This window comes from Solanum verrucosum, unplaced genomic scaffold, assembly GCF_900185275.1.
Source record: "Solanum verrucosum unplaced genomic scaffold, falcon-dt-bn FXZP01000189.1, whole genome shotgun sequence".
Taxonomy (NCBI): domain Eukaryota; kingdom Viridiplantae; phylum Streptophyta; class Magnoliopsida; order Solanales; family Solanaceae; genus Solanum; species Solanum verrucosum.
In genome coordinates, this window is record NW_026020814.1 from 1,713,589 (window position 1) to 1,739,463 (window position 25,875).

Below are 25,875 nucleotides of genomic sequence, written 5' to 3' on the forward strand. Positions count from 1 at the left end.
GCACTAGCCGAAAGTAGCGAATACAAGCAAAATTATCAGCCCTTTTTTTTAAATATTCTTAGAAAAGTGCCTTTTCAAAAAAATAAATACTCTTTCTGTCTTTCATTTTACACGCATTTTAAAAAATTATAAATAAGAAAATAATTTTATTAATTCATTTCTAAAATTTGAGAAAAAACGAGATGATTTGGAAAACATTTTTCAAACAAGGAAAAATTGGCCATACCAAACACACCATTTATTTATCAACATTTTCATAAATTGACAACTCTGTTGGTAAGGTGAGAAAGGATAAATGGTTTTTGGATTCTTCATTACGAAAATTATTGGTGAGGTGATTCAGTACACACATGTATGTATTTTACTGTTTTTTATTCTTTATTTTTTGTCGTCATTTTATTGATGATATTATCAATGAAGATGACTAGATACTTAATTGATATGAGTTTATTTGTTTTGTATTTAGATTTATTTATTACATTTGCAATTTAATTTTGATTAAGACTTAATTTTTCAAGACCAAGAAGAGTTGGTTGAAATTGGACAAAGTTTCTAATTATTCAATCGTTTTTAAATAATTTATAGTTGAGTTTTGAATATATTTTGTTTTGATGTTACAGTTTTAATTCATTGAATCCAAATAGGTTTTCCACACAATTTTAAAATCCCCCTCCCCCCCCCCCCCCCACACCCCCAGAATCAAGTAGGATCAACAAAGAAACTAATTAAGTGTCCATCATACTTATTGATAGTGAAGATGCACAACTCCAATTTCTAAAAATGTGTATATGACATAAGTTTAAGAATGGTATTATAGAATCCTATTGATAAACTATTACCTATGTAGCAATAGATGAGTGACTATAAAATATGAAGTCATGTATTGCTACATAGTCACTCATCTATTGCTACGTAGGTAATAGTTTATCAATAGGATTCTATAATACCATTCTTAAACTTATGTCATATACACATTTTTAGAAATTGGAGTTGCGCATCTTCACTATCAATAAGTATGATGGACACTTAATTAGTTTCTTTGTTAATCCTACTTGATTCTGGAGGTGTGGGGGGAGGGGGGAGGGGGATTTTAAAATTGTGTGGAAAACTTATTTGTATTCAATGAATTAAAACTGTAACATCAAAACAAAATATATTCAAAACTCAACTATAAATTATTTAAAAACGATTGAATAATTAGAAACTTTGTCCAATATCAACCAACTCTTCTTGGTCTTGAAAAATTAAGTCTTAATCAAAATTAAATTGCAAATGTAATAAATAAATCTAAATACAAAACAAATAAACTCATATCAATTAAGTATCTAGTCATCTTCATTGATAATATCATCTCTAAAATGACGACAAAAAATAAAGAATAAAAAACAGTAAAATACATACATGTGTGTACTGAATCACCTCACCAATCATTTTCGTAATGAAGAATTAAAAAACCATTTATCCTTTCTCACCTTACCAACAGAGTTGTCAATTTATGAAAATATTGATAAATAAATGGTGTGTTTGGTATGGCCAATTTTTCCATGTTTGAAGAATGTTTTCCAAATCATCTCATTTTCCTCAAATTTAAGGAAAATGACTTCCCTTCGAAAATTGAGGAAAACATTTCTGAAACTGTACTTCATTCTTTAATTTATTTTTTCTCACCCTACCCATACCCCTATCATAAAAATGCAAAAACTAATTCCATTCTAAAAAATAAGATAGCTTTGGAACATAATAGTATAGTTTTTATTTGTAGGTGAAGGTACTTGTTGCATATGGAGAACAAAAAAGATATACACATTACATAGGGACAATGAGTAGATGCTTTTCTTTCTGTAGAGTAACACCAAACTTTTCTTCCATATCTAACTGCATTGGATCTTCATCATTAGGAAGTGACCACTCAAAGTAATGGATCAAACTAGCTAAAATCAAGTGAATTTCTTGTCTAGCAAAACCTAAGCCAGGGCATATTCTCCTCCCTGCACCAAATGGTATGAACTCAAAATCTTGACCCCAGAAGTCCACCTTGGAATCAAGAAATCGCTCTGACCTGAAAGATAATGCATCTTCCCATATGTTGGAGTCACGCCCTATTGCGTAAACATTCACAAACAACTTCGAGTTCTTTGGGATGGTGGAATTCATAATCTTACACGTCTCAGGAGCACGACGAGGAATCAAGAAGGGAGTAGGCGGATGGATTCTCAATGTCTCCTTGACAATAGCAGCCAAATATGGAAGTTCACTGATGTTTGACTCTGTGATTATATCATTTTCCCTGAATTTACTTGTAAGTTCAGCCTGAAGTTTGTGCATAGCACCCTTGTTCCTCAGCAACTCTGTCATTGCCCATTCAATTGTTGAGGCTGTGGTATCAGAACCCACACCCATTAATTCCTGAAATTCAAGAACAAGATTGTGTCATGTCTGCCTCAATTAGTTTTGCCTAAAAAATTCACATCTATTTGAAACCAGGGCTGATATAAGAGGATCTTGAGTCTTGAGGATTTCATTCTAATGTGACTGAAATTAATCTTTCTTTATATAAAACGATCTCACAATCATTGGGGTACTATTCAATAGGATAACTTTAAAACCTTTTAAATCATTCAAGGATTTTCATATAATATTTACTGTCTAGCTAAACATAATAATAATTTATTATCGTATTGAAGTTTTTCATATATTGTCAGACTGAAAGAAATTTCATTGCACCCACCATAGGAGAACGCATCTCCATACAATAATGTCATGACTTTTGTGAAAAATCTTTATACCCTAAGAAACAAGTTGTACTTAATATTTTTACTATTTTATTTGTCGCACAATAAATCATTTATTTTGTACTCCCACTGACATTCTATCTTGGATATAGACTATAAAAAATATACTCATATTACATAGGAACAATGAGTAGAGGTTTTTCTTTCTGTAGAGTAACACCAAACTTGTCTTCCATATCTAACTGCATTGGATCCTCACCATTAGGAAGTGACCACTCAAAGTAATGGATCAAACTAGCTAAAATCAAGTGAATTTCTTGCTTAGAAAGAGCTAAGCCATGGAATATTCTTATCCCTGCACCAAATGGTATGAGCCCAAAATCTTGACCCCTAAAGTTCACATTAGAGTCAAGAAATCGCTCAGGCCTGAAAGATAATGCATCTTCCCAAGTGTTGGAGTCACACCTATTGCCCAAGCGTTCACAAACAATTTCGAGTTCTTTGGGATGGTGTAGTCCATAATCTTACACGTCTAAGGTGCACGACGAGGAATCAAGAAGGGAGTAGGCGAATGCAATTCTCAATGTCTCCTTGATACAAGCAACCAAATATGAAAGTTCAGTGATGTTTGATTCTGTGATAATATCATTTTCCCCGAATTTATTTGTAAGTTCGGCCTGAAGTTTGTGCATAGCTCCCTTGTTCCTTAGCAATTCTGTCATTGCCCATTCAATTGTTGTGATAGTATTGTGTCAGACACTTTTTTCTCCCTCAAAGCAATCTGTGACTCAACCGCTTTGGGTGAGAACAAATGTGTTCGACAAAATTCCCGCAAGAACTTCCAGTGATTGCTCAAATCACTTGAAAAGACAATTGAGTGTTGATCAATAAGAGAGAATTCATATGGAACAACATCGGGCGGAGACCAGGCTGAGAGAAGACGATCTTGAGTCTTAAGGATTCCAGTTGCGGAATGAGGGGATGAAGCTACCACAACAATGACATAACATACCAAATAAAAACATGCAAGTATGCTGAGAAGGTTGTCTATTGCCATACCCATATTGTAACGACATGTTCCCGTCGTTATAGAAAAGTCAACGGGGGAAAATTTGGGGACGAAATACTTTTTTGTAGTATTTGGATTTTCCCAACCTTGTCCAGATTTGGATAAAATCGTAGTCCTTGAGGTGTAGGGAAATATTGTAACAATCGGGTGAAGTAATTATGATTTTAACTACATGAGTAGTTAGATAACTCGTTAAGAAATTCGTACGACTTTACAGATTTAATTCGGGCAAATAGAACTCCCGAAATCGATCTTAGCGTAAAGGGTATCTACTGAGCGTCGTGGGTTAGAGGTGTGTTGTGAAATGAGAATTTTGAAATTATTGAAATAACTCTCTGTCTCAAGAATGCCGCTGTGGCGGGATGGTGGCCGTTGTGGCGGGCCCGACGCGTATTAAAGTCGTTAATAAACTCCTAAACGACCTCATTATGCACTTTTCGACTTTTAGAGCTAAGGAATGAACCCCAGTCGACCCCTACTCGTTTTTCACCATTCTTGAGGCTAAAGGTAAGATTTCACTCCCCGAATCCATTTTTCGATCCGTAGAACGTAATAGAATGGGTGAATATCGATGGGGGAAGGTTTTGTTATAGATTTTATAGTGGAAACAACTCTAATTTGGATAATTGGGATCATGGGTTTGATCTAGGGTTCATAGAATTGTTAGTAATCCGGGTAGTTAATGATTGTTTATTGATTCCCGTATTATATTGATTGTTTGTAGACCAGAACAAGCGGAACGAATCCGAAAAGGGAAGGATCAAGTTTCTTAGGGTTTCATGCTTGTTTCGAGGTAGGTAATGGTTGTGATTCTATGATTGTGTGATGTATGTTTGTTCTTGCTTCATTAAGATACTTGTATATGTATGAATGTTGCAACGTTGATCACACTTGTTGTAAATGAGATAGAGAATTGATGAATGCCATGAAATCATGACTTAAATGTATGATCTTGATGATATACTTGTGATTGTGATTGTGATTGTGATTGTGGTGTGTGTATGAGATCGGTTGCCACGTTCCGACATAACTAACTTGGATCGGTTGCCACGTTTTGGCATAACTATGGGATCGATTGCCACGTTTCGACATAAATATGGGATCGATTGCCACATTTCCGCATGCTAACATTTGGGTTTGGGTTCCATGAGAGGACCAATGATTTGACATAAAATGTGAAGTTGTCAGTTGTTCGTAAATGTTGATAATGTTGTATATATATATGCGTGTGATTATAATGTTGTTTGACTTGTTTATGTTGCACTAGTAGAATAGTCGCGTGATCCTACCAGTACACTGTGGTTGTGTACTGATTCCGCACTTACTTTTATTTTTGTTTAGTACAGGGATCTTCAAGCGGCTATTGAAAGACCTCGCTTAGAAGATCAGTGATCGTCGCTTCGAATTCAAGGGTGAGCCAACTCTTCCGGGCTACCATGGGATTCTCTTTCGTCTATGTCCACCATTTCCGGACTTAAACATTTGTTTTAGCTAGTTGATTAGTTCATTAGTTGGGGTTGTATCCCTTTATTGTTTAGACTTGGTTCATTGTTAGAATGTTTTGGTACATTGACTTTCAAGTTCTAGGTTATTCTTCCGCATTGTTAGTTATTATTGTTAGACTTTTGTTAGAGTTTATGGGAACTCTATTTTTATTTCCTTAGTATTGATTTAAATGCCTTAGTTTTTAGATTATTAATGTTAAAGAATGACAAATGTCCCACATCGGTGATTAATGAGATGGGTGAACTCCTTATATGGCTTAGGCAATCCTCCTCCCTTTGAGCTAGCTTTTGGGGTGTGAGTTAGGCCCAAGACCTAATTTAACATGGTATCAGAGCAGGGCCCGTCTCACCCGATGTTGGGGCCCCCAAGATCAAAATTGCCCACGCACCAGATGCTAAGCACTGGGCGTGAGGTGGGGTGTTAAAGAATGACAAATGTCCCACATCGGTGATTAATGAGATGGGTGAACTCCTTATATGGCTTGGGCAATCCTCCTCCCTTTGAGCTAGCTTTTGGGGTGTGAGTTAGGCCCAAGACCTAATTTAACAATTTACTTGGTTTGGGTTGTAGTAGTGGTTCTCCCACCGGAGTGTTAGTGTGGGTGTCAATCACGACTGTCTGGGTCGTGACACATATAAGTACTATAAAGTCATTAACACTTACCTGTCATTGTATTGTTAGTTTAAATACAATATTTGTTTTAATTGTTATTTAAATTCTATTGTATTGTATCGTTTAAATTTATTGTTAGATAACGACGAAAAGATTTCATTTTATGTAACGACTGATTTGGCGTGACCGTGTTGTTAGCTCTATTCAGTATCCTACTTTTTTTTGTAGGTTATCATTCAAATTATGAATATGTGACATTATGTAATGATAGAGAACGATACAATCTATCCAAACAATGTATTCATTAAAACAATACAATACGATACATTATGAAACAATGTGTAATAATCCTCCAAACGAAGTGTAAGAGAGCAAAATGACGAGAGTTTTAGCGTAAAAAAAAGAATATTTATAGTCCAAAATAAATGAGTTTTAAAAAAAATTATTATTCATCACTATTTTTTTTACTAGAATTACCCTTTATTAAAAAAGAAAAAAGTTTTCGAGTATTTAAATTCCAAATAATTATCTATATCTTCTAGAAGAGTCAAAAAGAATACATTGATTAATTATTATTTAATTAATATCTTGTCACGTTTTTAATAATTTATTTATTGCTAATGTTGAACTAGAGAATATTACTCCCTGTGTCCCAAACTTCCAATTTATGTAATATTTTTTATTTTTTGGGAGTTAAATAATTTAAGTTTGATTGGAAATTTACACATGAAATTTTTAATTTTTTTGTATATATTTTTAAACTACGTAAAAAATATTATAAGTGACAATAATTAATAATTCAAAATATTTAAAAGATCTATAAAAAACTTACGATCAAATATAAACTTATTTAAATTTGAAAAGTAACACACAAAATAAGACAGAGGGAGCATACAAATAATTCAAGTTGACTTACATGTCCATCTAAATATAGTTGACTTTTCTTCCTAAATACTCCCTTAGTTAATTTTTATTTGTCACTTTTTCTTAAATAAATTTTTATTTACTTGTTACTTTTTGATATATATAAAAAAATAATTTTTTTATAATATTTTACCTTTAATAATAAATATTATTCTCTAAATTATTTTTTAAGACTTAATACTAAATATCAATTAATAGAGATAATATAGTAAAATACTTATATCAATAATTATATTTCTTAATCAGTATGTCAAATCAAATTATGACAAGTAAACATGAAAGAGATGAAGTATAACTTCAAGAAAATCCTGGCATGTGATCTTCTTACACTGCTTAATCATGCAGAATTAAAGGCTCATAATATTAATTCCATATTAACATTTCTATAATTGTTACTCCCTCTGTTTCATATTAGTTAATTATCTTATTAAAATAATTTAATAGAAATATTAATTGATTTCCTTACTAAATAAAAAAAACATTAATTAAAATTTACTTATATTATCTTCGCAGTTAAGTATTTTGTTTAACCCCAAATATACGATCTCCTTGATTCTTTGAAGAAAAGAAAGCTAAGAACTGTCAATGTGAACAGGTCAAACTCACGTTTAACATTATTTTTCTCATTTTCAATAGATTGCACATATAAAAAAAGAATATATTGCCCCCATTTCATAAGGAATAAGTATCGTTGACCGTAGTTGTTTTTCGTTTTTCATTCGGTGTTTGAAATTTGTATTAGAATTTTGATCAAATTTAGTACGTGCATTGCCGGATTCATTTAAAGTGGCGCTTTCAACCAAATTTTCTTTACATCTAGGGTTCGAAGTCAATACTTTTGACTAAAAATAGAACAGTCTCACCATTATACATGTAACAAACCAAATACAGGGAGAAAATATCTCAAATGGTCACTCAAATTTTGATAGTTTACTTAGAAAGTCACTCAACTTTCGGTAGTTCACTTAGAAAGTCACTCAACTTTCGGTAGTTCACTTAGAAAGTCACTCAACTTTATTTTATAATTCAAAAGTCATTCAACTATTGATATTTCACTTAGAAAGTCACTCAACTATTGATATTTTTCTTAGAAAGTCACCCAATTAATTTAAATAATTTTTTATTTAAATTTTGTTGAATCTATTTGTTATTTTAAACTATTTTTTAAGAGATAAAAAGATATCCATTTTAATTATCTTATCAACCCGTTCCAATTATTTAGTCATAATGTTTTTGAAAAACATACGGTAGTAGTTGACGGAAAAAAAAATCTTTAACGTTCTAGCAAATGTGTTACTATAATTAATGCTGCTAAAAATGATCCCAAAAAGAGAAGATGTTGGAATCGAGAAGTAATTAGGAAAAAGATCCAGTCAAGTATTATTCCCTCAAGTAATGTTCAATGGCCTCTTAGATCAATGCCATGTGGATCATATAATAATTTATGGTAGAGATTCATTTTCAAATCTTACACTTAACAGAAGAGTCAAAATTAGTAACAGTAAAGCTGACGGTACCCATTAAAATTATTCTGATTTCTTTTTGCTTAATGTTTTCTTCATTTTAAGTGCAGAAGCAAAATGCACAAGATGCTTATAAAAAAACACTACTCAGTATTATTTTTCTAATTCAACTCCCAAAATATGATATATATTTTGTCAATTAAAATGAATGAACATGAAAATAACAATTTATCCATCATACACAAGATTAACAAATATAGGCATGCTCGAGAGCATATTGTTAATGTGACAAAAGTAGATCATATTTCTTATACTTGTATGCAGTTTGTAGAATTGGATAGTTTAATTCCTTATGATTAGGTTCATCTTAATTAGATGATTTATTTTTTTAAAAAAAATATTTTATCGTTGAATTTAAATTTATTTGCATTTTACCGACAAATCTTTTCAAGAGTCAATGATATCAAATATTTTAATGGATATCGTTAGCTTTACTTTTACTATTTTTGATTTTTTTGTTAAGTGTAAAATTTGAAATGAATTGCAACCATCATTTATTTTATGATCCACATGGCATAGAATATTGATCTAAGCAATTGAACATTACTTGAGGGAATAATACTTGACTCCCTCTTTTTATACCTCACTTTCACATTCATATATATTCACATTATTTATAATACCATGTATAATAACACTCAAAACTTTCACAACTCCTTATTTTCTATGATAATTCTGCATAAAAAAATTTTAAAAATTACATTATATAAATAGAATTTTTTTAATGAATTTATTAGTTTGATTCTTATATTTATTTATATTTTGATTTGTCTACTACTGAATTATATATTTTTAATTATATATTTTTTTAGTCACTTGAAAACTTGTATTTTATATGTCAATTAAAATGAAGATAACTTTAATAATGTACAATTTAAGAGTGATATGTGCTTAAATGAAGTGATATCAATAATAAATCATGTTTTACTTTAACAAATTTAAAATGGAAGTTATATTTTTAGCTAAATAAGATGAAAGCTTTATTTTTTAATGCATACGATACCATTATGAAAATGCACACATAATATAGTTTTACTTTTAAGATTGAATCACTAGAGGTTGCAATAAATATATATATATATATATATATATATATATAAGTGAAGGGTATAGTACTTGCTCAAGATTATATAAGGGGATACTCATCAAGATTTTTTTTTACAAGACTCCTGCTACATTATATACTCCATTCGTCCCTTTTTACTCTTCATATTTAGTTTTACGAAGAGTTATTTTAATTAATTTTTGAGCTAAATTGAATTAGAATAATTTAAAATTTAGATATTCGAAAATTAACATGAAAAAATTATAAGTTGTAATTATTTACATATTAATATGATGAAAAAATACATCTTATAATATTGATCAAAATTTATATAATTTGACTTTTGAAAAACGAGAGCTGAAAAGTAAAAAAGGAACTGAGATAGTACTTTTTTTTGTTTTTCTCTCGATATCTAAAGCATACATTGAAACCCAACTAAATTCAAATCAACTCATAATTAGGTGTACTTTTTGTACTAACTACTACTTTGTCCCTAATTACTTATCAACTTTTGAATTGGCACACTTATTAAGAAAATAATTAATGACATAGTGAATTTATCATTTTACCCCTATTAATTATGAAATGGATGAAAAGTTTTACATTTTTCAAAATAATTAGTCATTTAATTGAGGGTATAATATGTAAAAAGAATTTATCCTTTCTTGATTTGTCAAAGTTGACAAGTAATTAGGGATAGAGAGAGTACTAACTAAGTGTATGCACACCTATTATCAACGTTAATTAATCATTCTGTGATGCACTACAAGAAATTAGGTTTATACTAAATTGTATAAATAGGCAAGGAAGACAATTAAAATAAGTGATGTTTGAATTGGCTTATTTTTTGTGGCTTTTAGTTTTTAAGTTTTTTTTTTTTCTTTTTAAAGTGTTTGAATAACTTAAAAAGTACTTTTAAACTCTTTTTTAATATTGAAAAAGTATCCAAAAAGGTGAAAAGTCAAAAATTGAATGTTACTTATAATTTTTAGCCTTTTAACTTGTAATAAGTCACTTAAAAAAAATAAATCAAACACATAAAGAAAGTTTGCTAAAAGTGAACCTCCTTTTGTTTCATTTATTTGACACTTACATAAAAATTTGATTTCTTTACTGAAAATTTGATTTTTTTACTTATTTATTTTAACATATAATTGTTTCTTCTTCTTATACTATGCTTATTAAATAACTATATAAAATATTAGTGATTAAATCTAGATTTCATAAATAAAATTAATAAATTTAATTTAATTTAATAAATCTCTTTTATATATTTTCTTTATAAGAAGAATGTTAAGTCAATTATTAAAAGGAGGGAATACTTACTCAAGATTAAATATGAAGGACTTGAAGATTTTTTACCGACTCCTACCTCCTAATACTTACTCCTATTTAGGTGTAATTTTTGTACTAACTACTCCCTCTTTCCATTTTTAATAGTAATGTTGCGTTTTTCGAAAGTTAATTTGACTAATTTTTAAAGTGAAATTAGATTACATTAATTTGTTATTTTAAACAAAAAATTAAGATATTCAAAAATTATACGAAAAGTACTATAAAATGCAATTTTTGCATATCAATATGATGAAAAAATACATAGTAAAATGTTAGTCAAAATTTTGATCGTTTGACTTTAAAAAAGAAAAACATGACAATTAAGAATGGACTGAAGGAGTAGTAGATATGCATACTTATTATCAACCTTAATTTATTATTTACTCTTGAGATGTACTAATTATTAGATTTATACCATTTTTTTTGTAAATATATAGACAAGGAAGATAGGAGCAATAATTAGAATAAAAGGCAAATAAAGAAAGTTTGCCAAAAAGTGAGCCTCTTTTTTCACTCTCTTTCATTTCCCAAAAATAATATATGACGAATAACAACATAATATTAATGGAAAAAACAACTAAGGGTCGGTTTGACCATAAATATATTTGGAAAGAAATGGAAAAAAAAATGAGACTTAGCATTTGGTCATATAATTTATCATTACTTGGTAAAATATTTGGCAAACATTCCAACTTTTCAAGTTGTTGAAAAAACTAGAATTTGGGTCAAATACTTCTATTTGGGATTTTTAGAAATTTAAAATTATCCCAAACTTTTATATTTTATAAAAGGAAAAAGATTCAAATATGTCATTGAACTTTTAGAAAAGGCTTATTTATGTCATCTGTTAAAAGTTTGGTTCATCCATACCATTTTTTATCTCCGATTTTGCAAAACGGAGTTTTTGGATCAAATGTACTCCTTTTGTTTTATCTTTCCTTAAAACACCGAGAACACATAAGAACATTAACAATTCTCAAACTTGAAACTTCTTTAATTCTTCACGAAATCACCTCAAATTTCAAGAGTAGTTTCCCTCCGAGCTAGATATTAAAACTCAATAACTTTTGAGTTTGAATTCAACCTAACTCAACAAGATTCACATGAAATTTCTTCAAAGTTTCAAAACTTAATATTCTTTAATGGTAGAATTTTCTCCACAAGTTCAAATTATTTGAAATTTTGACCATAGGCTCAACAAACACTAGGGAACAAAGATCTAATGTCAAAAACAACTACAAAATACGAATCAAAGCAATTTTTAAAAATTTTTGGGACTGATTTTCATTTTTTTTGGAATTTTTTAATACGGGTGAATTCTATAAACTCTACAAATGATTTAGAATTTTGGATTTTTAAAAAAGAAATTAATGATGTACCCGAAATTTGAGATGATTTCGTGAAGAATTGAAGATATTGAAAATTTTGAAGTTGTTTATGTTCTTCATGTGTTCTTGAGGAAGAAGAAGCAAAAAGAATATATTTGAAAGTGTTAAAAGTTGTGTAAAAAAAGGTTTTGCATAATCGAAGTTAAAAAAATGACATGAATGAACCTTTTCTTAAACGGTAATGGCATAGATGAACCAAACTTTTAACGGATGACATAAATGAGTCTTTTTTAAAAGTTTAATGACATATTTGAGCCTTTTCTCTTAATAAAAAGGGGAAACTATATAAATGGACCATAAAATCTAAAATAATTACAAGTTCATACCCAAACCCAATGTAATTCCTCAAATAGTCATTCTCTCATAAATAATTATAGCTCATACCCCCACATTAATGTTGATAATTTTTGCTTAACTGATACTAAATAAGTATCATATATTGTATTGGTATCATTAAGACTGATAATTTTTACTTAACTGATATTATATCAATATCATATATTGTATTAGTATCATTAAGACTGATAATTTCGTTTAACTTGATACTAAATCAATATATATATATATATATACTGTATTGGTATCATTACGGTTTCTTGTTCAAAAATTACTAATTAGTCAATGATACTACAAGTGTATATGTATATTGTTGTGGTATCATTAATGTTTCTTATTCAGAAATTACTCATTAGTCAATGATACTATAAGAGTATATACACAAATATTTTATGGTATATATATACTCTTATAGTTAGGGGTGTACAAGTCAAAACATAAAGTCAAACCGAACCAACGAACCAAATCAAATCGAAAAAAATCGATTTGTGGTTTGGTGGCGGTTGAAAAAAAACCGACCACTCTTGGTTTGATTTGGTATTAAAAGAAAAAAAGTCAAACCGAAACCACACCGTATTATTTATAATTTTATTTTATTTATAGATAAATAATATTATTTATAATCTACTTTGTTAATATATTTTTAGTTAGTTTATAGTTTTCAATGTTTATATATTTTATTTCAAATTTGAGCTTGAAAAATTATATATATATATTTTATTTATAGATAAAAAATATTATTTATAATCTACTTTGTTAATATATTTTTAGTTAGTTTATAGTTTTCAATGTTTATATATTTTATTTCAAATTTGGGCTTGGAAAATTTTATATATATAAATATAATTTTATTTTATTTATAGATAAAAAATATTATTTATAATCTACTTTGTTAATATATTTTTAGTTAGTTTGTAGTTTTCAATGTTTATATATTTTACGGAAAAGGGCCAAAAATACCCATGTACTATTCGAAAAGGTTTAAAAATACACCTCATCCACCTATTGGGCTAAAAATACTCCTCAATCAACATTTTTGGTCCAAATTATCCTTTAAACTAACAACCTTATATTTTTTAATTATTATTATTATTAATTATTACATGGCGTCTTTCTATTGGATAAAGTTTAATTTCAACCCACCAAACTTTCTCCTACCCCCACCCGACCCATATTGACATAGTTTGACCCAAACCCAAATACAAGATCCATTAAAAATTAAAAAAAATTGAATCTTCTTTTCTCCCCCTAAACCTAATATCCTATTTTTCTTCTTCCCTTTTTCTTATGAAGCAATTTCAAGATCAATTTCACCCAAAATAACCATAAGTTATTGTAATTATAAGGCACATAAGCACTATAATCATAAGTTATTTTCTTGAAAGGCTAATTACATCGCATTTTTGCGGGCATTTCACCTTAAATTAAGACCCCTATTATTCCATATTAGAAATTAAATTAATCAACATAGTACCAATCTTTACATAAATGGACAGTAATAGTACAACGTAGCTATAATTGAAGATTTTAAAACACACCAACATACATACACATTTATACAACTACTTGTAAATGAGTGGCGTTGAGGATCAAAAGCAGCAAAATCAAATGAAACGTGTAAATGGGGTTCATCATAATGAGGATAAAATAGATTATGTGTTTTAGGGATAAAATAAATTGGGTGAAATTGATCTTGAAATTGCTTAATAAGAAAAGGGGAAGAAGAAAAATAGGATATTAGGTTTAGAGGGAGAAGAGATGATTCAATCTTTTTTATTTTTAAATGGATCTTGTATTTGGGTTTGGGTCAAGGGACGTCAATATGGGTCAGGTGGGGTAGGAGAAAGTTTGGTGGGTTGGAATTAAACTTTATTCAATAGAAATACGCCACGTAATAATTAAAAAATATAAGGTTGTTAGTTTAAAGGGTAATAGTGGACCAAAAAGATTGACTGAGGGGTATTTTTAGTCTAATAGGTGGATGAAGGGTATTTTTATACCTTTTCGAATAGTAAACCTTTTCAAATAGTACAGGGGTATTTTGGCCCTTTTTCGTATATTTTATTTCAAATTTGGGCTTGTAAAATTTGTAAATATTTTATTTTGTATTAAGATCCAAAGTTACAATTATATTGTTATAGTTTTTCAAATTCAAAGTTAACAATTTACTTTGAAAATATTTTGTTTTGTATTCAGTTTGCATGTAGCCTTTAATCTTATTAATTTAACATAATGAGCGTTGATATTTCAAAAAAAATATTTTGTACTCAAGTGAATTTTACCGTCTTTTCGAAAAATTTCTATTCATTTAACATTTTTTAAGTTTAGCTTATCACACAGGTAAGTGAAAATATATTTGATCTCTTTTTCAAACACCATATAGTTGTAAAAACTAAAAAAATCGAAAAAAATCGAAAGAACCGACTAAATCCGAAACCAAAAAAACTAACTTTATGTGGGTTGATTTGGTTTTTAGATTTAATAAACCGATATAATTGGTTTAGGTTTTTTTTTTAATGAAAAACAAAATCAAACCGACCTATGTACACCACTACTTATAGTATTGTAGACAGTGAAGTTTTATTGATAAATCCATATTAAATTTGGATTAAATCTTAAATTCGTGAAACGTTGACCAAGTCAAATTACTAGTTAACAAAGTCGGATTAATATTTAAGCCAAATCATATGACTTAAATCAAGTCCAAATTACATTTGGGTCAGCCCATTAAGTTGACAAGATGAGCACAACTCATGTTCTTCAAGTCCACATGCCAAAATTGCTCGGACCAAAATACGCTTAAAACCCTAACTCAAGTCTATATAAAGAGGTTTTTGTAAGAGCAGAAAGAGACACAAAGAAATACATATAGAATCCTTGCTCTTCAGCGATGATCTGCAAGTATTCCACATACAAAGAAGTATATTCGCTCCAAGTGTTGAGCAACAAGTATTCCATCAAATCAAGAACATCCGTGAAGAGAAGAATCAAGGGATTACATATATTTTCTTAAATATTTTATAAAGATTGTAACCTTCACATAAATTCAAATACAAATACTATTGTTTACTTTCTATTTTCCTTTCCTCTTTGCTGTATTTCAGGATTGAAACTTTAGACACATACAAATATCATTGACTAATAAGTAATTTCTCAATAAGAAACCCTAATGATACCAATACAATATATATATATACTGATTTAGTATCAATTATATAAGAGTATATGTATATTGTTGTGGTATCATTAAGGTTTCTTGTTCAGAAATTACTCATTAGTCAATGATATTATAAGAGTATATATAAATATTTTATTGTATATACATACACTTATAATATCATTGACTGTTAAGTAATTTCTGAATAAGAAACCTTAATGATACCAATACAGTATATGATACTGATTTAATATCAGTTAAGCGAAATTATCAGCCTTAATGATACCAATACAATATATGATACTGATTCAGTTAAGCGAAATTATCAGTCTTAATGATACCAATACATTATTTGATACTACTTTAATATCAGTTAAGTGAAATTAGTTGATGGGTATATAGTGTAATTAGTTAGTGGGGTATGAATGTAAAGGGATATATATTTGTAATTATTTTGATTTTATGTGGTATTTGCTTAGTTTCCCCTTTTTAAAATACTCATCATTTATAGTTTTGGACTAAATTTCATAAATTTATATCATTATATACATATTTTATACAAATTTTGCCCAAGCTTGCTCTCCGAAGTCATTTCCAATTACAACTTACAAGTAGTAATAGTAGTTTTCTATATACAAATTAATGATATTTTCCTTTTGTTTTCTTCCTCTCTTTTTTTAAATTCATATTAATTATGTTCGTTGTCACGGCTATTAATGGAACATTTTCATTATAAAATGAAATACAAACTTATGAATATTTTTAAATAATTTTTAGAACTTATGAATATAATTAATATTTTCTTAAAAAGTCAAATATTTTCCTAGTATCTAAGCTAAACACTTGGTGAAACTTTACTCAAAATTAATTTGCCAAAAATATTTAAAAATTTATAATCAAACGCCAGCTAACAGTTGTAACGAGATCATTGACCAAATAAGAGTACTTAAAGTAGGTTTTAACTAAAGGCAAATTAGACAAAAATGTCCATTATATTTATTCTTTTATACAGAAAATAGTTTTAATAGCAAATGGTCATTCGACACTTTTATGGAGTACAAAATTTGGCCAATTTTCTTCTTCTTTCTTTTTTTAAATAAATAGAATAATTCACAATCTGTCCAACTCAAGAAAACGAAAAAAGGAAAGGGAAAACTAAAGTAGAACTGATCTTCTTCTTGCTTGAGATTCACCTGCCATGGAGGACGAAGAAGCAACGTATTCCTTTTAGAGAAATTGATTCATATATGGCTGAGTTTGGATCGTTTCCACTCAGTACACTCTAAATGACATGGAAACGACTCCCATTGAATAACACTCTTCAACACAGCTTGAGCAACGCAGGTACGAATCGATCAACTTCTTAACTCGCAATTAAGCAGATATCTGATCCTTGAACTCCATTTCTAAGATTTACCCTTTCTTGCAGATTGAGCCAGAAATTAACTAATACCACTGCATAGGCCAGGTAAATCCTATCCATTATGATTTCTTGTCTCTGTGCTTTTCCTTAAGCTACTGTTGGTGTTTCCTTATTGTGCATTAGAATTCTTATCATAATTTCTGTTTTGTATTTTTTCTGATTCTCAAGTTTGCAGCCCCTGCTTACTAGAGCTTTCACCTCATTTGGTACTTCCTGAAAAGTTGAGAATGTAACACTTTGTGTACCTGCAAAATAGAAAACATAACTTAGCTAAAAAATCTGCAACCTTGTTGCCTTCTCTGAAAATGTGTTCAACCACAATCTCACTTTCCTTCATTAAGTGCCCTATTTTTCTGATCTCAACTGATACACTTCTCATTCCCCATCTATCATCTTCTTCACAGTAAGGGTATCCATTTCAAGAGTAATAGGAAGCAATTCTTTTGCAATACAAAATTTCAGTCCCATTTTGATAGCACTGATCTCTGCCCTTAAATTGTTAGTTTCCTCCAGCCTCTTACTTCAACATATACAAAGTTCTCTCCTACATCCCTAATGCAAAAGGCTCCAAAACTAGGTCCTGTATTTCCTTTAAAAGCACCATCAGAATTACATTTAAATTCAATTGTAGGCTTAATCCTCCTCCTTAAAAAAAATAAAAATTCAACCTATCGTAAACATGAATTATTTCGAATGAATTTTTATATCAAAAAACTCAAAACATTGAGAAAATTTCATAACTAAAATTTGAAACTGTTTAGAGGTGATTTTGAGTTGATCGAGATTGAATAGTCAGTGTAACTTTATGTATAGTCAGTGTATACTTCATGAATAGTTTGATAGGTAAGTCATACTGTATAGTCAATGTATACTATTTTTTTTACTTTGCAAACTATATTGTATAGTTTGTGTATACCTTTTTTTTTTTTTTTCTACTTTTAATGATATTTTTAGGTAAATAAAGCATGACTATATTTATTGTAAACTAATTACTTTATTGTATATATTTGAAATTGACCCTTTAGCTATTTTGTATTATTAATTAAATAATGTGCGACTAATTGCACTCCCTCCATTTAAAAAAAATACCTTGTTTGGATGATTGGTACCTGTTGTATTGTATTGTACTATTAGTTTAAATATAATGCTTGTTTTGATTGCTAATTAAATTTATTGTATCGTATTATTAAATGCATTGTTAGATAACAACGAAAAGTCTCATTTTGCATATCAACCGATTTGATGTAACCACGTAGTTACCTTAATATTTTCTTCTTATTTTGTCTTTACTTATTATTAATTTAATAATCATATTTTATCTTTTACCCTATCTTTTTATAATAGCTCTATCTTGTACTCTACTTTTCTCGTATGTTTATCATTCAAATTATATATATAACATTACGTAACAATAGAAAATAATGCAATCTATCAAACCATTGCTATAACAATCTGTAAGTGAAGGTACATATGGTATATGGAGAGGGAAAAAAAGATACACATATTATATAGGAACAACCAGTAGAGACTTTTCTTTCTGTAGAGTAACACCAAACTTTTCTTTCATATCTAACTGCATTGGATCCTCACCATTAGGTAGTGACCACTTAAAATGATGGATCAAACTAGCTAAAATCAAGTGAACTTCTTGTCTAGCAAAGGGTAAGCCGGGGCATATTCTCCTCCGTGCACCAAATGGTATGAACTCAAAATCTTGACCCCTCAAGTCCACATTTGAGTCAAGAAACTGCTCAGGCCGGAAACATAATGCATCTTCCCATGTTTTAGAGTCGCGACCTATTGCCCAAACGTTCACAAATAACCTCGAGTTCTTTGGGATGGAGTAATCCATAATCTTACACATCCATAATCTTACACGTTTCAGGAGCACGACGAGGAATCAAGAAGGGAGTAGGCGGATGGATCCTCAATGTCTTCTTGACACAAGCAGCCAAATATGGAAGTTCGCTGATGTTTGATTCCTTGATTATATCATTTTCTCTGATCTTACTAGTAAGCTCAGCTTGAAGTTTGTGCATTTTGCCCTTGTTTCTTAGTAATTCTGCCATTGCCCATTCAATTGTTGAGGTAGAGGTGTCAGAACCCGCAACAATTAATTCCTGAAATTGAAGAATAAGATTTGTACCATATCAGTCTCAATCAATTTTGATTTAAAAAATTCACATCTACTTCATCAAATTCGTGTATTTGAAATATGGTTCAACCAGAGTAAATTAGTTCTAAGAAATTGATAGAAAGGGATGAAGAAATTACTAGCAATGAGATATTGATTTGTAAATCCGAGAATCCACTATCAATCATGACATCCAAAAAGTCCGAGCTACCAAGACTAATTGCCTGCCTTTTTTCCTTTACAATTTCACTCCAGATGTTGAACAATTGATTTTGATATAGTTCAGTCTGCTTTCTGGTCGCCGGTTCGAGCCCCAGCAGGGCCACTGGAGGCATTACAAACCGGCCGCGTCTCCAGGGCCCCGTGGAACTAACCGTGGTGGACCCGCCTTGAAACAGCGGGACCTGGTGGGTACAGCTAGTCGGGTTCGCAAAGCGACGCTCGGAAACCACGGTAAAAAAAAAAAAAAAAAAAAAAAATCTGCTTTCTCAATCCTTGCAGATCTAGAGCATCAAATAGAGGATAGAAATCTGATATATATTTGGCATTGCCCCCAACTCTAGCAATTTTCTAATAACAAGTTTGATCCCACTGGTGTTCGTTTCATAATTCAAATCACATAAATCTTTTGAAAAGAAAAGGTTTCCTAACGTGTTTAAAATGGCACCAAACAAAATTTCAGAAATTTTCACAGTTGTCCCTTTCCTGGAGCTAAGGAAATCTATCATTTCAGACACTTTTTTCTTCCTGAGAGCAGCCTGTGACTCTACCGCTTTAGGTGAGAACAAATGTGTCCGAAAAAATGCTTGTAAGAACTTCCAGTGATTGCTCAAATCACTGGACCAAACCATTGAGTGTTGATCAATAACAGAGAGTTTATATGGAGCCACGCTAGGCACAGACCGGGCTGAGAGAAGACGATCTTGAGTTTTTGAGGATTTCAGCTGCGGAATCAGGGGATGAATCTGAATTTCATAATATATTTTCCTATTTCATTAACTATGAAGTCACAACCCTTGGTGCTACTGTTAGCCTGTTATTTTGTTTAGCCCCAAATATACGATCCCTTTCTCAATTTGGTGGCAAATCTTCTCTGAAAATGATATAAGCTAATACTGCTCTACCAAAGCTGTTGTTACTCTATGAATTATGATAGCCGGCTTAAACATTTTACTCTTCAGACTTTCAGTAATTGAGTCAATATAGATATGTAGCAGGGGCGAATCCAGGAGGGGTCACTGGGTTCACATGAATCCATGCTCTCTGCCCAAGATCATGTAGAGTAGTGTTATACTTTTTTATAGAGATGCGTGAACTCAGTAAGGATAGAAATTTAAATCTTATATTTGTCTCTGTCTTTTTCGTACTAAAATTAGGTAACACCTCTTTAAGTGATTATGGGTAGTACTTTTGGCGTTTTAATTAATATTTTTTCTCTTTTTTTGCTTTAACCTTTCAAAATTTCTAATTTGTCAGATGAAGGGACATGCGCTTGGGTAAAGATTTTGCAAAAAGATGATTACACTTGTATGAATATATTGAAATTTGTTAACTCAAAAAGATGATATTGCATGCATGAGTATTTCTGAAAATAGAGTAATGCATCTGTTGTTTCAAATATTCTGTCGTTTGATTTATGGAAGTAGAAAAATGCACAAATAAACTGTTAGTACTACAGGATTTCGACAGACATTACTGGGATTTATTTCCTCTTTCAGAGGTTTTACAACTATATGACTTGGAGCTATAAGATTCTTCTGTCTGCTTTTTATGGTTTGTTTAGCATTTTTGTAACTTTTAACCTATTTTGTCTGGTGGCTTGAAAGATATGAATGATCTCCCTCTAAGCCGTACATACAACTTCTATCGAATACAAATTTCCACTCTATATGTATCTACAAGATTGAGTATGAAATTATGTTCACTCACTTTAAATTGAGTATTTGCATGTTCTCTCCCTTAACTGCTAGGATTGGAAATCCTATATTTTACATATCCATATGATTTAGCGAGAATGTCATCTTGAGTAACACAAACATTATTGGGGAAAATCCAATACCCCAAAAAACTAGGCGTTCTTCTGCAAGGTTCGTAAATGGAGAGTGAGTCAGGGCCTAAGATCAGGCTCAAAGGTGTAGTTGATGGACAACAAGTGAAATAATTACAATATATGGATAGGCATTATAAAATGTCATTGGTGTCACGGATCTTCTATTTGTAAATCCTATTTTATCCATGGATACTTATTTTATCAAGTTATAATTACCCTCTGAGTGAAGCTGCTAGTTGAAGTGCTTTTCGCAATAAAATTCTTTTGAAGATTCTTTCAACCATGCTCTTTAAAATAGCCACTTACTCTCATTCACTATTAAACTTTAACTTCATGGTTGGTGTCTTGCTTCCTTTCATATGTGTCTAATGGTTTCTCCGATGAATTAACATTTTGCAAGCATATTGGCAGTAATAAAATCACTATCAAAGGGATTATTGTATTGGTCATCTAAACGCTACATGTCTCTATACTTATTCAATGTCTTCCGATGGTTATTCAATTTTTCTTTATTCTGTAATTAACCTGCTGGGGGAGTGATTGCTCGGTTTACAAGTTTATTACCAACCTTTCTTCTCAGTAAGGTATAAGGCACCGACTTTGATGATGATGCTTCAGCAGCAAGTTTTGGGCATACATGTGGAAAAATCTGTGGAGTTTTCGTATGACTTCAGCATTTCAAATAAGACTGAAGAAGGTGGCTTTGGAGCCATCAAATATAGAGGCAAGGTTAGTTCAAATTTATACTGTCCACCAGTGACTGCAAATGCTTGTCTATTTGTTGGTTAAAAAAATATGATGAAACCAGCAAGGAGAACACAAATCTTATTGATTTCTTCATTTTTCATCCACACCTTCAAAATAGTTCCACTATCAGTCGAAGGATTTAAGATAGTCTGTTATACATGTTATAACGTTATCTCTGTTGTTTCTTGATGAACCTACATTTATTGATCCTCAAGTACTTTTAGGGTTGTTGGAACAGTTAAAGACATTGCTAAAAGTAGTAGCATAGTCCTCATGACCATCCACCACCAGGTTGCACATGGCTGGTCTATGAGGTATGAAATCCATTTTTTCATGATACAAACAGTTGGACGAATTGTGGTAGCCTTGGAAGAACGGTTAGAATTTATGGCAAACCATGTAAGTCTCTCTATATCCTGAAAAGTAGTACATCAATTGACTAAAACATAGTCCATCTCCAAATAAAAGATTTATTAACAGATGTTAGAAGATTATTTTCCTTCCAAGTACATAGTAAAGGACTGATTATAATATGACCATGCAGGTGACTACAAGTTACTTGAAGATAATCTCCTCCTATGTTATGCAAGATGATCAATTCTTTCCTATATTGACAGTTCCCGACGTTCATGTTTGCAGCTGAGGTCAGGCTTCCACCGTCAGTATCTAGAGTGGAGAGGAAGACCACTACACTTTCTTGGAGTAGAAAGCATTCCATCACGGGCCTTGACCCATCTAGTATTATATAGGGACAACTAGTAGAGACTTTGCTTTCTGTAGAGTAACGCCAAACTTTTCTTTCATATCTATCTGCATTGGATCCTCACCATTAGGAAGTGACCACTCAAAGTGATGGATCAAACTAGCTAAAATCAAGTGAACTTCTTGTCTAGCAAAGGGTAAGCCAGGGCATATTCTTCTCCCAGCACCAAATGGTATGAACTCAAAATCTTGACCCCTGAAGTCCACATTGGAGTCAAGAAACCGCTCAGGTCTGAAAGATAATGCATCTTCCCATGTATTAGAGTCGCGCCCTATAGCCCAAACGTTCACAAACAACCTTGAGTTCTTTGGGATGGTGTAATCCATAATCTTACATGTCTCAGGAGCACGACGAGGAATCAAGAAGGGAGTAGGCGGATGGATCCTCAATGTCTCCTTGACACAAGTAGCCAAATATGGAAGTTCAGTGATGTTTGATTCTGTGATTATATCATTTTCTCCGATCTTACTCGTAAGCTCAGCTTGAAGTTTGTGCATAGCGCCCTTGTTCCTTAGCAATTCTGCCATTGCCCATTCAATTGTTGAGGTAGTGGTGTCAGAACCCGCAGAAATTAATTCCTGAAATTGAAGAACACGATTGTTCCATGTCAGTCTCAATCATTTTTGACAAAAAAATTTACATCAAATTCTCCTATTTGAAACAGGGCTCAACCCGAGTATATTAGTTCTATGAAATTGATCCAAAGGGGATTGAGAAATTACCATCAATAAGATATTGATCTGTAAATCCGAGAATCCACTATCAATCATGACATCCAAAAAATCCGAGCTACTACGACTAATTGCCTGCCTTTTTTCCTTGACAATTTCACTCCAGATGTTGATCAATTGATTCTGATATATTTCAGTCTGCTTTCTCAATCCCTGCAAATCCAGAGCATCAAATAGAGGATAGAATTCTGATATATTTGGCATAGCTCCGAATTCAACAAATTTTCTAATAACATGTTTGATCCCGCTGGTGTTCGTTTCATAATCCAAATCACATAAATCTTTTGAAAAGAAAAGGTTCCCTAACGTGTTTAAAATGGTTGCAAACATAATTTCAGAAATCTTCACGGTTTCCCCTTTCCTAGACCTAAGAAAATCTATCATTTCCGACACTTTTTTCTCCCTCAGAGCAGCCTGTGATTCTACCGCTTTGGGTGAGAACAAATGTGTTCGACAAAATGCCCGCAAGAACTTCCAGTGATTGCTCAAATCACTGGAAAAGACAATTGAGTGTTGATCAATAACAGAGAGTTCATATGTAGCGACTTTAGGCACAGATCGGACCGATAGCAGACGATCTTGAGTCTTGAGGATTTCAGCTGCAGAATCAGGAGATGAAGCTACCACAACCAGCTGAGTTCCCAACTTGACAGAAATCAATGGGCCATGAATTTTGGCAAATTGTGCAAGGGAAATATGAGGGCTTTTCCCAATCTGGAGAATATTTCCTAGCAGAGGCCATGGTCGTGGACCTGGTGGAAGGTTTGGAGATTTTGGTATGAGTTGTTTGAGAATGAGTAAGAAGAAGGGAATGAAGATAAGAAAGGATGCTGGCAGCGTATAATACTCCATTGAATCAACTTACACAACTTGCCTTGCTCATCTACCTAATATTGGTGACTTTTTCTCCCTTAAGAAGCACCAAGAAACGAAAAGGTATCTCCACAGTACGGCACCTGGTTATTTGGAATTAAAAGCTTACTATAATATTCCCTCTCAACTTCTTTTGGTTTGTATGTACGCATTTCAACAGTTTTATCAACTACGAGGTAATTTACTCGCGCTTTGTGCGGGTATAAATAATTTTTCTAAGTTTTTGAATAACATTTCCAATAATCGACTGTATAAGAAAAAAATAAGTAAATTTAGTGGGTTTTAAGAACATTTCAACATAAATTAAATGATTTGACATTATCACATATCTCAAGAATTGTAAATATATAAATGAATCATTAAAATATCTTGATATCTAATGATTTTTATCTTTTACATAATTTATCATAATATATGTTTGATGATATAATTGTCTTTGTTAAAATTGAGTGATGTTTTTATGTAGCGATTAAACATCATTTTTTCTACCTGAAAAATATACAATCTGATAATTTTATGGTTACTTGTGAAAAAAAAATTATATGAAAGTTCTCAATAATCAATATTAGTAACAAATAAGTTAAGACCGTTAAAAAATGTACACCACAATAACATTAATAATTTTTTTAGAAACAATTTACTTGTTTGAGGTCAAACCTTCACCACTTTTCGTTATTGTTACTTTGTTACTCTAACAAAATTTATAGAAGGAGAAAAACAAATTTGAAACAACGGCAAAATAATATTGTTGACCCTTTTAGAGATTCATTCTTCATTAAACTGCAGCTCTGAAGGCCCTTCTAGATGCTTCATCAATGCAAGTTTACGACTTTTTCAGAAATATGTATCTATAATTGTTGCATTATGAAAGTACAAGTAGATCAAAATTTTGGATTCTAGACACATGTTATAGAAATATTCTAGAACATTAAAAAATTAAAAATGAGTCTAACCTAGATAACTTAAACGCTCAACAATGACTTGGGACATGAAGGACAACAACTCTATGTTAATACACATATCTTTTGTAGCTTAAGATATTACTTTTATTTAGAGTAGGTTTTGTTTCATATTCTTCAAATTAATCTTGTCGAAAACAGTCATAACTCACACAAAAATATTTAGAAGTGCCGAATGAGAAGGAAAAAAAGAAAAACATTAAAAGAATGAAAGCTTTGTCCAAATGAGATCATATACATACCAAATGAAAAATAATCAATACAATTTTAAGGAGAGAACATAATAGCGAGAAAAAGCATACATTAAAGGGAGTAAACTATGAGATATCCAATGATGATAACAAATCATTCTAACCAGAAAAGTTCCAATGTTTGGAAATAACATACCTCAAAAAATTGACGAACACTTCAAACAACTTTCAATCCTTAGAGTACCCATAATATCCACAGATAAAATTTAGTAAAAATAGATAATAACAACATAACAACCGAAAAACATGGGCATGCAAAGTTATTAACTGTCAGAGAATTTTCTGAAGAACACAAAATATCATCCTTGTATTTGAAG

At 31.0% G+C, this 25,875-nt stretch overlaps 1 protein-coding gene across 1 annotated transcript; it reads right to left on the reverse strand.

Moving 5' to 3' along the window:
- Positions 1–1,729: 1,729 nt before the first annotated feature.
- On the reverse strand, positions 1,730–24,327 carry LOC125813220 (probable (S)-N-methylcoclaurine 3'-hydroxylase isozyme 2). Its single transcript, XM_049492700.1, has 3 exons — positions 23,467–24,327; positions 22,951–23,322; positions 1,730–2,034 (listed from the first exon to the last, which is right to left on the reverse strand). Exons 1-3 carry the CDS (start codon positions 24,325–24,327, stop codon positions 1,807–1,809), a joined length of 1,461 nt encoding a protein of 486 aa, XP_049348657.1. The 3' UTR covers positions 1,730–1,806.
- Positions 24,328–25,875: the final 1,548 nt, after the last annotated feature.